Source organism: Salvelinus namaycush, chromosome 9, assembly GCF_016432855.1.
Source record: "Salvelinus namaycush isolate Seneca chromosome 9, SaNama_1.0, whole genome shotgun sequence".
In the NCBI taxonomy this organism is placed as follows: domain Eukaryota; kingdom Metazoa; phylum Chordata; class Actinopteri; order Salmoniformes; family Salmonidae; genus Salvelinus; species Salvelinus namaycush.
This window is the reverse complement of record NC_052315.1, coordinates 17660158-17674512: the sequence shown is the minus strand read 5'-3', so window position 1 is coordinate 17674512 and position 14355 is coordinate 17660158. Positions and strand designations below refer to the sequence as shown.

General features: G+C 41.6%; 2 protein-coding genes across 2 annotated transcripts; one reads left to right on the top strand and one right to left on the bottom strand.

Moving 5' to 3' along the window:
* The first annotated feature begins 3868 nt into the window (after nt 1-3868).
* On the top strand, nt 3869-5441 carry ccl44 (chemokine (C-C motif) ligand 44). Its single transcript, XM_039000334.1, has 4 exons — nt 3869-3932; nt 4695-4776; nt 5134-5281; nt 5430-5441. Exons 1-4 carry the CDS (start codon nt 3869-3871, stop codon nt 5439-5441), a joined length of 306 nt encoding a protein of 101 aa, XP_038856262.1.
* Nucleotides 5442-9463: 4022 nt separating this feature from the next.
* slc1a6 (solute carrier family 1 member 6) lies at nt 9464-14144 on the bottom strand. The gene is made up of 10 exons (XM_039000527.1): nt 13785-14144; nt 13378-13515; nt 12921-13128; nt 12771-12813; nt 12494-12622; nt 12186-12370; nt 11791-12024; nt 11277-11471; nt 10237-10371; nt 9464-9768 (listed from the first exon to the last, which is right to left on the bottom strand). The coding sequence occupies exons 1-10, from the start codon at nt 14080-14082 to the stop codon at nt 9570-9572; spliced, it is 1764 nt and encodes a 587-aa protein (XP_038856455.1). The 5' UTR covers nt 14083-14144; the 3' UTR covers nt 9464-9569.
* Between the last annotated feature and the right edge of the window lie 211 nt (nt 14145-14355).

The following is a 14355-nucleotide window of genomic DNA, read 5'->3' as shown; positions in this document are numbered from 1 at the left end:
AAGTGGCTGTGCTGGTGGTCTGGAGCTATGGCAAATGAAATCAAGACTGGACAAAAAATACCCAACATCTTAGGCACTCCTTGTGCATTCCTGAATAGATTCTGCTTTAGTGTATCAACAGAATGGTGGGTTGAGTGCAGTTTAGCACACCTGCCATTAATTATATTGCTGCAGAACAATATATTTCATTCCCAAATTATTTCTAATGAACAATTACACACTTCATTAAACATATATCAAATCTGATGGGTGTAACTCATCCCTTGGTTACTTTTCAGTATTTCTGAGAAATTTCTGTCATTTAATGTCATTGTAATTTATTTCCTAGCACCAGTAAAATTGGGAGGATTATTTATTACAAGGTCCCCTACCTTCTCGATTTGACATGTTTTTCTTTTTGCAGTTTTTGATGAACACATCCGTTTTGGAAAAGTGTTCTGTTTCCCCACATTGAGCACTGTCAAGATCATTGAGTGTTGCAATGATTTTAAATAATTGATTTCTATGTTTAACCAAACACGTTCTGGTTTAGTGTTACAGTATATAAGTACAAACCTGTGTGAACCACAGATGTTAGTTTGAGGACTGCCTCAAAGGGTTCCAGTCTACTCCCACCAGTCTACTCCCACCGTTCTATGCCAAGCAGGATAGAACATCTAGTGACCTGGCTATAATAAAATATCATCACATGTTGCATTATTTTATTTGCCACAGTAAATAAGGAAATTATCATATAAAGTAAGATGGTTCCACCTAGAATCATTCATTATGTAACCATGAAGAAGTGTTTGTGTTTTACACCCATTTTAAATGACACATGAGCATATATAGAATATGTCTTGATTTATTTTTTCTAAAGTTTACTATTCCCTAAGTCAAAACATCCCCAACTTTATGGGGATTGTGTCAACTCATGCTTTTTACAAGATCAGAACATAAAGAACTGTGAAACAACTTTTAAATTAGGGCATAAAGCTGATTAAAAGTGATCAATCTTCAGGAAGTTGTAGAGAAGACCATGTCCTAAAATGACTATAATCACCCATTCATTTACACTGTTCGACATTCCATACCAAATTTTATGTGCTTGATAAATTATATATCTCAAAATTGGACAAAGATGTGCCCCCTGAAACCTAACTTAACACTAGATCGAGTCCCCGAGCTGACAAGGTAAAAATCTGTCGTTCTGCCCCTGAACAAGGCAGTTAACCCACTGTTCCTAGGCTGTCATTGTAAATAAGAATTTGTTCTTAATTGACTTGCCTAGTTAATAACACTCTTTTGGGTTAAACAGCCCTGGCCTGGACCACAGGTATAGTTATCCTTGCCCTACAACATCCCCAGGACATACTTATCCCTCCTCCGGCTCTCTACCTCCTCAAAGAGGAACACTGGTGTAGTCCATGACTTCATAGGTGGATTTACAGTCACTTGTTTTTTTAAATACTTTTACAATGATCTATTAATCGCCCCAAAGATATGCATGAAATGTGTTTGGCTCAGGAGCAGACTGGAGTAATGGGGAAGGTATGTTTTTGCAGCTGAAAGATTCCAAACCTGATTTCTTAAGGGTTGAATTCTTGCCCTCTCCACACCCCTCAACAGACTGCATAGTTTCACTTCCAGGGCTCAGGTATGCACACAGTAGGGATTACACTGTGGCCTTGTCATCTTAATAAATGCCACTACCTAAATCCCATCGTTCAGCAGGGATTTAAAGCATAATTTTTCCTGTATTCATTAGCGGTGTGTTTTACCACATTGACTATTCATTGAATTCGGAATTCTCTCCAAGTGTGTATTATTCCTTTGTACAACTACATAATTATATAGAACAATACATTTCCAGTAGCTACTGCTGTAAAATACAGAACAAGATATGAAGTGTCTTATTAACGTTACAGTAGTTAATAGCTTAACACTTCCTTGTATTCACTGGAAGCATTTATTCTAAGGTACATTAAACAGTGGGTATTCAGTCTCAAAATTAAAAGACTAATGTTATTTGGGTTTTCTTGTCCAAAAGTTTTTTTTTTCTCCAGTTTTTTGTTTGTTTTTCAGACAAGGGTTTTATTTCATTTGTTCAGTTTTAACTTTGTGTATATTTTATGTATCAAATATTTTTATAGCATTCCTTCCACTTCCTTTTTCAACCTTGTTTATTTAATTGAATACCAAAGGCATTAGAGAACGTGCTGTAATTCTGCAATAGTTTCATTGCTTGGTTAGAAGGGAGGTTTCTGACATCGTAGGGAGCATCAGCTGGGTTCTAATGACACCCAACCTGCCAAAGCAAACGGTCTCTTCCCAAAGACACGACTCTGGGTCTCCGGGTCATTCAATCCTCAAACGCCAACCAGCGTTAACTTTGTATCCATTTCCTCTAACATAAGCCATTTTACATTTTATTATTTAGTTATAGTCGTGAATTTGGGGGCTTGTCCCACACGGGTCCTAAAGGCAATTAAGTAATGCACTTGCCAACTTTTTCTATTATACTTTGGATGCTCTCGTGGGCAGCACGATGCATCCCATTTCTGACACCAAATGTTGTAAATTCATGGGGTAGCCTTCTGGGACTTGCATTTGTCAGTCCAAGACCTTTGCCATTACACCAAGAGAGGTCCAAACCTCTTGACAAGGTTGTGAGGTGTTGTATTGAGAATGTTAGAATCAAGCTTCTATACAAAGTCTGTCACAGTTGAGACTATGGAAGCTATAATGTACATTAGTCTGGCAGATCAGCTCCTGTTTTCAATATTTATCATAATCTTGTGATCTGTCTAATGGTAGAGAGCTGGTTGCTGTTTTATGTCATCGTCTGACTATTGACATCTGTTTTGAACATATTTAGTTGAAATGAAAACCATAACAGGAGCAGACACACCTAATACTTGTGTTTTCTCCTGCTAATCACATCCTGCTGCTGTTGGTTCAACTCACTCTTTAATAATGTGAATTGTTGATGCTTGAACCACAGATAAGCTAAAGCCTTCAAGCGTACGGTGGTGGTTGGTTTTGGAAACAGGCTGCGTGTAACTTTCTTGTATTTTGAACCATGTCGGTATTATTGATGCCTTAGTCATATGCATGGATAAAAACCACATGAATGTATTACAGTACACCAGTGGAGGCTGCTGAGGGGAGGACGGCTCATAATAATGGCTGGAACGGCACAAATGGAATGGCAGATAACACATGGAAACCATGTGTTTGATGTATTTGATACGATTCTGTTCCAGCCACTACCACGAGCCTTCCCCAATTAAGGAGCCACCAACCTCCTGTGCAGTACACTGTAACATTTGTCTTATAAGTAGTGTATCACAGGCTTTGTGGTGTTCCCTGTATTGCACAGGAGGTTGGTGGCACCTTAATTGGGGAGGACGGGCTCGTGGTAATGACTGGAGCGGATTAGTTGGAATGGTATCAAACACGTGGTTCCCATGTGTTTGATACCATTCCATTTGCTCCGTTCCAGCCATTATGAGCCGTCCTCCCCTCAGCAGCTTCCACTGATGTATTTTGCTCGAGCAGTGGGTCATAACATATCAGTGGGTCATAACATAGCAGTGGGACACACCTACAACAAGGTAGATCCCTTTTCATGACTGCATTAGAGAATGCCATAAATCTGAATTATTTTAAGAGCTTTATTTTGGAAAGCACCTTTTGAAGAGTGGGAAAGACAGAAATGAACACAGTGAGTGGGGCACTGGAGGATGAGGGAGAGGGAGGGGAAGAGTGTGTGTGTTTGAGGGAGAGTGTGAGGGAGGGAGAGTGAAAAGGAGGGAGGGAGAAATATAAGAGACACGGCAATAGAGGGGAAGGTAATACAGCGGATAACTTCCCTGTCAGGCTCACCATGTTTCTGCTGCAGACTGTGACTGTTATTTCTCTGACTGTCGTTCTCCTGGACGCAGTGGAAGGTAAGACACAATAACACCTACACTAGACCGTCAGCAGTATGCACCCTGCTGGGAGCCAGTTTAGCAGGGAAGTGATGGCGAAGGAGATGAAGCTAGAGGAGAGAGGGAGGGGAGGGGAATAGAGCCAATACTGGAGCAGCAGCAGGGAGAGCCATGGATGTAAACAGAGGGCTAGAATGCAGGAAGACAATGATTTCACATCAAAACCTTGAATGCTAATAACAAGCTAACTGAATACCTCATAGACTTTCATGGGAAAAAGTGATAGATGATGTCAATGATAATATATGACAAGGTTCAGAGCAGTTTTTATATGACATGCATATGGTAACTGTTATCTCGGCTAATGTTACTGTGTTTACTCACTCTGATTGGATGAAAAGGCTTGTCATGTAGTCACAGTGCCACTGGCATAACAGTACATTGTTGGGGATCATGGGATGATCTAGCTAATTCCTCTGGCATTCTTGTGTGTATAGGGGGTGTGCAATACTCCTGACTCTGTCTGCACACAATATTACATATCCTGTCAACAAGAGCAACCATTACATATTAACCTTGCATAGTCCAACTATACTGTATAGAACAGTGCAATGAAATGCCTTGCATTCCTACAAAAATATTTGCTATTTGAGCTCATATCTATCATAACAACCCTCCTTATGAGCCAATAGCAATCAGCCTTCATATATTATAAGTGTGCTTTGACGAGTCTGACATAAGGGTATGTCTACTTCCTCTCTCTCTCCCTCTTTCTCTCAGGTGATGGGGTACAGATGCAGAGAGACGTTCAGTGCTGTATGCAGTACTCCCAGGGGAACGTGCGCACCAAAGACGTGCTGAGGTTTGAAGTGCAGACGGAGGGGCCAGACTGCAGCATACAAGCCATCATGCAAGTATTCCAACTATCTCCAAGCAACCTGCAGACATAGAAAATTTTCTCTCAGAGATGTGAGGCATTGTCATCTATCCAGGTCATGTTGTTATGGCTCAGATTCTACTATAATTGCCAGGGATGTGAGGAAGGAAATATGTGGGAATAACAAGACATAAAAAGAAAAGATGCCTCGCTAGCCAACTTTGTTGAAGCTTTGGTTCAGAGAATGCTTTCTTGAAACCATGCTCCATATCTATAGTGTGTTCTGTATGTTTCATTTGAAAAGTTGGCTTGGTGAATGTTCTTTATCTGTTGTGGCTGCAGACTGTACACCAAGAAGGCGGTGAAGTGTGCTGACCCCAGAGATAGAAGGGTCAAGAGGTTACTGAGGAAGCTGCTCCAGAGGCAGAGGACCAAAGCACATAGAACCATGTGGCTCCACCCTCATGGCAACCTGCCAGTCATGTCGGAGGTGGGAAATATGCACCTTGTTTATACACATAGGGCTCATTTTAATCTAACGCACATTGCAGTTACGTATACTACTTTAAAATACTACATAAACATTCCTATGGTGGGAGAGATTAAATCCATCCTGTACATCCAAATGGCTTTATTAGAGAGAGTGGTAATGTTAGCATTCTTGAAACGTGTGCTGTAGTTGTTCTCCCTGATTATGTCACCATAGACAATGATTTTCCACACTTTTCTCTCTCAGGATAAGAAGGATGGGTGGGATGCCCTCCATGTGGAATGAGTGTGAGGTTGCTGTTACCACAGAAGGAGAATTATTGTCATAGGTGACAGCTGTTTATCATTTTACTCCAGCAATATTGTACTGTATTTTCTCCGCATAAACTTAGTGTCTGAAATTTATGCTGCACTTAAATTGCCCTTTGGGGACAATAAAGATGTATTGAACTGAACTATCTCTCGTCATTGCAGGCCAAGTAAACTTCCAGCGGCTTCTCATCCTAACTCAGCCAAGCTTGCTGACTCTCCAGTCGTCTCGTGTCACTATCTATCTGGCTGGGAGTGTGTAGTGGCTGAGCTGTCATCGCCATACATTGCGGAGTCCATGAGAGGTTTTGATATATAGCTAAATGTCTTTTACACACTGTCGCTAACTATGCCAAAGTATTTGCCAAGTATTTCTGATTACTCTTTATTCCGAGAAACCGGTCTTCACCATCTATGTATGGCTGTTCAACTTCATAGACGGCTTGTTCTCGCCTGAAACACAATGTTATTTAGAAAAATGCACTGTATGTTTAAACACATCTTCAGTGGATCTTTTATAAATAAATTAACCTGAAAGAGTTAGATTTTCCTCCTCGTTGCGTCTTATTGCCACATAGGCTCTTTCTTCAAAAGTCTATATTATAGGTCAGTGGGTTCTTTACTTTTTTAAGGTATATTTTTGTAATTTTTTTGCTTTATTGAAGAGATAGTAAAGACTGGGGGAGGGGGAGTCGAAGGGCAGTGGGCCGGATTCTAACCTATGCTGACATACATGTGCGCCGGGGTCAGAGGCTTTAACTGCTGGACTACACAGGACACAGTGGGTTACTCAGAGTATCCGTGTGCTTATATACACTATATATACCAAACATAAATATTGATATTGTTTTGTATACATTGGTTAAAGTAGGTTACCCTATGATTTCTCTTATAGGTACAGTTCTCAAAGGTACTGGTATAAAACAAGCAGAATAACTGCTGTATTAATAGTTTGGAACAAAACTGAGTCGCCCAGAGAGACAGCGTTAGCTCCCCTCTGGCTGAAACCACACGCTGCTTCTGTTTACTGTGTCTGGGTGGATGCACTTGGTTTGATGTTGAGGTGCCAAGCATCTTCACTCCCAGATAAAAGTTGATTAATGCTTCCCATAGCATTGAGCTTCTGACTCAACACTGTTTGAGACGCCCAAAGCTGCTCTGGCACTCCATTTGACAGTTTGTTAATTTCAACAAAGACAGTTTGACACCATATCACTACCTAGAGGGTCAGACCACATAACTGGCAAAAATGTGGAGGCTTTACTCAATGAGAGGCAGTACTGTAAGTGTGAAGCCAGCTGGAATGCACCGCAGGTGTTCAGTACTGCAGTTTAGACTGGTCGGAGGAAGACTCCATGGTGAATCAGAGACAAAAACAGGAGATTCTCCACCAGGGGTAGCCATTTTCTGTGCATTAAGAATACAGCCATGCTATTACACGATCTCCTCAGATCAACCAAAAGAACAGGAATCTCCTGGAGAATCTCTCGCTGTCTGAATAGACTCGTTAATACCTGACGCTAACATGCATCCTTGGTCCTGATCTTGTCCACATTCTGATTGTGCCCACATTTTCAGATATGCGTCTACACATGGTAGTAAAATGTGTCTCTTATCCCTCCACTGTGTTTGGATTGTGACCAGAGTTCCTGGTCCCTCCCTGTATGCATATTATTTGACAGATATTCTTCCAAAATAATACTTATTTATTTTAAGACACATATTGATGTCATAAGTCAATGGTGCCAGCTGTCAATGATTTTAGAAGGAAGGATAATGATGCTTAAATGGCTTTACTGTCCAGATCTGTCTAGACCTGTGAGATATCCAGACACAGTGCGTGCCTGACTACCTCCGTTGGTGGTCAGGAAGATCTGAAAACAATCAGATCAGAATGTGTGTTTTGAGTGTATACACCTGTCTACAAATGTGAGCACAAAAGCACCAGGTACAAACAAGGCTTCTGTCTCTCTCGACCACACTTATCACAGCCTACAGACTCACACAATTGTTGTCAATTCCTGAGACATTTATTTGTTGCAACTTTCATATTCTTCCATCAAAATACTAAAGCCATCAAAATGTAAACCATCTCACGAAAACATAAATCAACTATTTAATACGTAAAACAAGAGGCACAAATTAGGCTACATGACATGAATGAGCGCGTATCTCGTGCACTAAATGATGCCAGGTAAAAATGTTAGGACTGCAGAGGGTTTATAATAACTAGATTGTTTTCAAATCCTCTGGAATGCCTCTTTAACATTGAACTTAATTGCCTTTAAATTATGTATATACATGTAACTGCTTTAGGCATAACATTTTTCCACTTATTTTCCCACAGTCAAATAAAAGAGAAAAGCCATAATCATAAATGAACGGAAGTGCGTGCATCCATAAAGCACTGGATGTTGTATTGAAATTAACTGAAATGACCATGTAAGATTACAGCATCAAGGAAAGGGAATATCTAGTGAGCATTTTAGTTATTTTAGTCAAGAAATCTACTTAGATCTCCCTGCTCATATTCTACAAATGGACCAAATGTACATTCAATTCTCGCATGGTCTGAAAACACTCAAACAACCAGGAACATTGGGGGAAAACATATAAAGTAATACAGTAGCCCATACGACATCCTTTTGTCAATATTTCTCCATCTTTACAATGTACAGCAACGTACAACACCCCCAATGATATCAACATTTCACATACTTCAGTCTTGAGTGACTTGTGTTAAAATAACAGTGCACTAGTACCAACATATGTTCAGTTAAGAAACACTGAAAATAAATCTTTGTTACCAATATTGTTTTCAAAAAATTAAAGTCTAACAACCCCAATTTATCTCAATAAGTAACATAGAAATCACCCAAGTGTACAATATTATTACAGATATCCATACAAATATATAGTATACATTCACACTGATGTACATTATATCAAAACTGATGACAATACTTCAGTGTTTGTTTTCAAAACTGTTGAAAAACTGGTTATCAAAGTTGGTAGCATGGATAATATGATAGGCCTACAACATTTCCTCTAGGTAATGTTTGGGGCAGAAAATCAAATGGCTTAAGAGAAAGCATAATGTACACTTGAATTATATTAGAGGTAGATTCGCAATAAAAACAACAACCACCAACTACAGAAGTGCAACTGAGGCTGCTATAAACTCAAATTGATTACATCAATGATGCTAAAAGTGTCAAAATATAATAAAAATTCAAGCCATGCAACAAAACCAGCTACGTGATGGTGAGTATAGGAATGGATTTTCCATTTATTCACATATTTAAAAAGGTAATTGAATGGCAATAATTTTCTTGTTCATGTAAATGAATCCGATACTGAGTACATAACAGTCTAAAGTGTTCTCTACTGATATGAAAACATGGGATAAGTGAAATCAATATGGTAGCTAGATATCTATGGAAAATGTGATTTCACCTGTCCAGTTCTTTCATCAGTGTCCTGTAGAGTAGACAATGTATCCATGGACTCAGATTTGGACTGAAATTACCAAAAGAGTTTGTGATATGGTTAAGAGTGTCAAAACAATGCCAAACCACTATCCCTAGAGTGTTTGCAGATCTGAAGTTAACCAGATAGGTGTTAGCAATTTGGTGATGGCTCAACCTAGGAATCCAATATCTTTCCCCATATTGTTTACATCTACTGTATCCAGTTCTTCCATATCCACAAACACTGAAAATCAAATCAAATTGTATTGGTCACATACACATATTTAGCAGATGTTATTATGGGTGTGGCGAAGTGCTTGTGTTCCTAGCTCCAACAGTGCAGTAGTATCTAACAACAATACACACTAATCTAAAAGTAAAATAATGGAATTAAGAAATATATAAATATTAGATTGAGCAATGTTGGAGTGGCATTGACTAAAATAAGAAGTACAATAGAGGCTAGTGGTTGTTTTCAGACTGGGCCTATAAATTCCCCTGTCCTGACCCCTACATGGGGGTCTCATTGTTGTGGTGCTTCACTGAGTCGTTCTCCTGGCAGATGAGCTGGTAGGGCTTTTCGTTCTCTTCGATCACTGAGTTGCCCACCTCAACATCCTGGCTCTGCAACTCCTGGCGTGACAGGTGCTCCACGATGCCCGCCCCCAGAGAGTCCCCCAGCACGTTGGTAGTGGTCCTCAGTCGGTCCCTGCACAGGTACATACATTATAAAGCACAGACATTATTTTACTTACACACACACACACACACACACACACACACACACACACACACACACACACACACACACACACACACACACACACACACACACACACACACACACACACACACACACACACACACACACCCCCCCCCCCCCCCCCCCCCCCCCCCCCCCAGGGTGTCAATCTCTGCACAGCCACACAAAAACACAATGCAATCCTTGGAGTAATCCATCCACAAGTTATTTAAAAAAAAAAATTATAACCATTGTGTGTAAATCCAACTATGAGGCATGCAGAAAAGCGTATACCCCACCACAACATTAGAGAGGGCTAGTTGTTAACAGTTCATCAATAATCTGATGCGCATAATGCATGGCCAACCTTTCAGGGGGATCTGTTCTCTGTTATAGTGGGGTGGCGGCCTTACAGTGACATTTAGGCAGACTTACAGGAACCAGTCCACAGCAATGATCAGCGTTATGTCCTCTGTGGGCAGTCCCACCGATGTCAATACAATCACCATGGTAACCAGACCAGCCTGCGGGATGCCTGCTGCTCCAATGCTGGCAGCTGTTGCTGTGATACTGTGGAGGGATGGCACCATTTAATAAGAAAGAGAAACACACATTGCATTAGGGAATCGGTGGTGAGTGATGTGTGAAAAATACTTAAGGCTGATCTGGGAGGACATGGTTATAGACTAACCGCTGCACGCCGATAACAACTTGACCTGTGTCCCATAATGTATCTGCTAATAATGACTAGCCATCTCTTAAATTAGCATATTCTTGCACATATGCTGCTGCTACTGTCTATTATCTATCCTGTTGCCTAGTCACTTTACCCATCCTACAGTATATGTACATAGCTACCTCAATTACTTTGTGCCCCTGCACATCGATTCGGTACTGGTACTCTGTGTATATAGCATGTTATTTTTACTCGTTATTGTTATTCACTGTGCATTTATTCCTTTTGTGACTATAAAAATACTTTTTTGTATATCTTTAACTGCATTGTTAGAACAAGACCTATAAGTAAGAATTTCACTGTTAGTCTATACCTGTTTATTATGAAGCATGTGATTTTTTTATTTGTGTTTGCTAGGGATGGGGGGGAAAGTGTGACACCACTCTGGCCCCCAAGGACTGGAGTTGTCCATCCCTGAGCTAAATCAACACTCCGTGGTAGAGGTAATCCATCTTGGGTTGTGAAGTCAATAGAAGAAAGCCAACAGCATGGAGAAGTTCGGCAGAGACCACAAAATCCATCTCATCAAAACCACGAAAACTCATTGTTATGAGTTATGAGTCTCCTCTTAATGGAGTTACAAAATTAGCTAATATGCTTTCGTATATCCTTTCCAAGTTGAGATTTAAACAAATATGTATTGTTAAAATTAACTTAATTCTTAAAAATAACTTCATAGTTGAAGGTCTAGCTCATTGATAGCATTGTGGCTTATCAGATGAATGGTCTTAACACTCACCTGATGGTGAGGATTTGGCCAAAGTTGAGTTCCATGTCATTGACCTGAGCAATAAAGATGGCTGCCACAGCCTCGTAGAGGGCAGTGCCATCCATGTTGATGGTGGCACCTACGGGCAGGATGAAGCGTGTCACTCTCTTGTTCACACGGTTGTTCTCCTCCAGACAGCGGAAGGTGATGGGCAGGGTGGCAGAGCTATGGCAGGGTGGCAGAGAATAGAGGACGTTATGAGATCATAATGCTCCAAACAACAACTAGCTGTGTTTCCCAACTCCAATCCTCGAGTACCTCCAACAGCACACATTTTTGTTGTAGCCCCGGACAAGCACACCTGATTCCACTTGTCAACCAATCGTCAAGCCCTCAATGAGTTGAATCAGGTGAGTTTGTCTGGGGCTACAACAAAAGTGTGCACTGTTTGGGTTACTGGAGGACCGGATAACCACTGAACTAGAGGATATCCCCAGGGCAATGAATTAGCTACATCTGACCCTGAATCTGTTCCTACACCCACCTAGAGGACGTCCCCAGGGCAGTAATGAGGGCCTGCAGCAGGCCAGCGATGAAGGTGTAGGGGTTCTTCCTGGTGACCAGGAAGTAGAGCAGGGGCAGGACGAAGAGGCCGTGGATGAGCAGACCCACGATGACAGACACCGTGTACATCCCCAGCTGACCTCCCACCTCGGCCAGATTCTTCATCTCCACGATCTTACCTGCTATCAGGAACAGGATGCCCACTGGAGCGTACCTGATGGGGAGATATTTGTAGGATAGCCCACACTCTACCTAACACAACAATTCCCCCGAAAGCAACTGTTTTGAGATATATACTGTATGTGAGAAGTAATGGTAAAAGCATTTACGAGTACATTAACACGTTACTTTGCAACCACTAATCTGACTACTAACCAGATGATTATGGCCACTAGGCGCATGATGGCTTCGTTGAGGCAGTCGAAGAAGTCCCTGAGAGCCTGTCCCTGCTGCTTCATGCTGCCGATGACCAGGCCGAAGCACATGGAGAACACCACCAATCCCAGGGCGTTCACCCCGTTAGAGGAACCAGACACTGGGATCGTCTCCACCACTGTCTCCTGGAGCAGAACAGCCCCTTCACATCACATCACATTTACACTTATCCAAAGTAACTGTAGCACTTGTTCCCCCAAAGGACTTTACATTGGGGTAAGTCACCCCACCACCAATGTGTCACCCACCTGGATGGTCTGCAGGACTCTGCTCATGTTAGCAGCCAAGGCAGCCTCTGTAGCGTTTAGGGAGTCAGTCAGGTTGAGGGTAACGGTCACTTTCTTGGTGTAAATGGTCTTCTTGTAGACTGTTTTGTACTTGTGGAAACAGTGCAGGCAGTGAATACATGTATGTATTGTATAAGTAAAGAGTATCAGTCCTTAACAATTTATTTGGTGAGTAAGCATTTTAACACAGTGTATTGAAGAATAGCTGCTTGATCAATTGGCAAGTGAATTCCCTTACCTGCTTGAAACAGGCTTCCACCAAATTTGGTGGGAACATGTTCCTGAAAGATAAACAATGCAGAACTATTATCACAGTGAATAAAGGACAACCAATTATTAATATCTTCTATTGACTTATTGTCACTGGGATCCTACAATAGTTACTTACCTGATGAGATCCAGGAAGGCGTCAGCTGCTTGTACCGGCTCTATGGTACCGCTAGAGGCCACTGGACTGTCCCTATGGCCTTTCCCTGGTTTTATGACAATCACAATGACGATGCCAATGAAGACCGCGATGAGGGTGGTCACCATGTAATAAACCACAGCCCGCATTCCCATCTTCCCAGACGCTTTGCTGTCCAGAGAGGAAATACCTGCAAGACAAGACAAAGTTAATAATTTTCTCATTAATACTCTAGCTGCTACCACAAGACTATTACTGTACCAACTAACTTTGAACTCAAAATAGCAAGAAGTATGGAAAATGTAAAATAAAAACATGCAGAAGGGGTGAGAGATCTCCATAAAATGTAATTCACTTTGAGTTTGACAAAAGCAATACATACTGTAATTGCAAATAATTATAATGATGCTAAGGAAGCAGTACTCCTGTGACCAGCTACCTGTGACCAGGCTGGAGACGATGAGAGGCAGAACCAGCATCTGCAGCATCCTCATCAGCAGCTCTCCAGGGAAGGCAAAGTACTTGATCTCCCTGAGGGTCAGGTTGTGGGGCCGCAGGGCGAAACCCAGCATGACACCTGGATACACACACAGGAGACATGATATAAAGGCTGGATCATTGATGAAGAATACTGTATGTATTTCAAGTCTTATTGACACAGGAGTCTACACTTGGGGGCTGCAGCTCATATGCCTGTGTAATAACACTGCAATTACTATAGTTTTTTTAAATTAATATGGTATTAACTATTAACAAACAACCAACAAACTAACCATAACCTTAGCTCTTAACATCACCTTAGCCCTAACTCCAATAAGACAGTAACAAAGTATTTTGTCCACTTGCCCAGAGCCACTGCTGCGATGGTGAGGAGGACAAAGAGGTTGCGTCTCAGGAAGCCATTGACGCTGTCCTTAGTGATGGAGCTCATCGTGTCCTTGGCACTGGCCGCTCTCTTCTGCATGGCCCTATGTAGCCACCGCCAGAGGCCTTGTTCAGGGAGGGAGGGCTTGTCGGCGTCCTCGTTCAGGAAAAGGCTGGTGGTGTTGGTGGGCTTCTCATTCATAATCAGCTCCAGCACCTGGTCCAGGAGGCAGGTTTCCTGTGAAACTGGAGGAGAGGAGATGGAGGAGACCATAAGCATTCTGTTATAATGCAGTGAAGGAAAAATGTCATCCTACCTGGTCCAAGGCATGCAGTGAAGGAAAAATATCATCCTACCTGGTCCAAGGCAATCCTATAAGACAAGTAGTATATCTGATTCCCTCACTGCTCCTTCCAGTATGGTAAGGGCCTGTTCTAAGCCATATCATATAACTAATCCCAGGAAATTCACCTAATATGTCCTTATAACAAGAAAACAAGAAATGCTCATCCAGAAGCGGCGTTCCTAGTGGCCAGGGACTTTAATACAGGC

What these genes read in the sequence shown, in the direction of transcription:
- ccl44 (XM_039000334.1), top strand. Translation starts at nt 3,869, where the DNA reads ATGTTTCTGCTGCAGACTGTGACTGTTATTTCTCTGACTGTCGTTCTC. An exon ending in TCTCCTGGACGCAGTGGAAG is followed by an intron (nt 3,933 to 4,694) that starts GTAAGACACAAT and finishes TCTTTCTCTCAG; the next exon opens with GTGATGGGGTACAGATGCAG. An exon ending in CGCACCAAAGACGTGCTGAG is followed by an intron (nt 4,777 to 5,133) that starts GTTTGAAGTGCA and finishes TTGTGGCTGCAG; the next exon opens with ACTGTACACCAAGAAGGCGG.
- slc1a6 (XM_039000527.1), bottom strand. Translation starts at nt 14,082, where the DNA reads ATGCTTATGGTCTCCTCCATCTCCTCTCCTCCAGTTTCACAGGAAACC. An exon ending in CGTCTCCAGCCTGGTCACAG is followed by an intron (nt 13,129 to 13,377) that starts GTAGCTGGTCAC and finishes CTTGTCTTGCAG; the next exon opens with GTATTTCCTCTCTGGACAGC. An exon ending in GGCCAAATCCTCACCATCAG is followed by an intron (nt 10,372 to 11,276) that starts GTGAGTGTTAAG and finishes ATCCCTCCACAG; the next exon opens with TATCACAGCAACAGCTGCCA.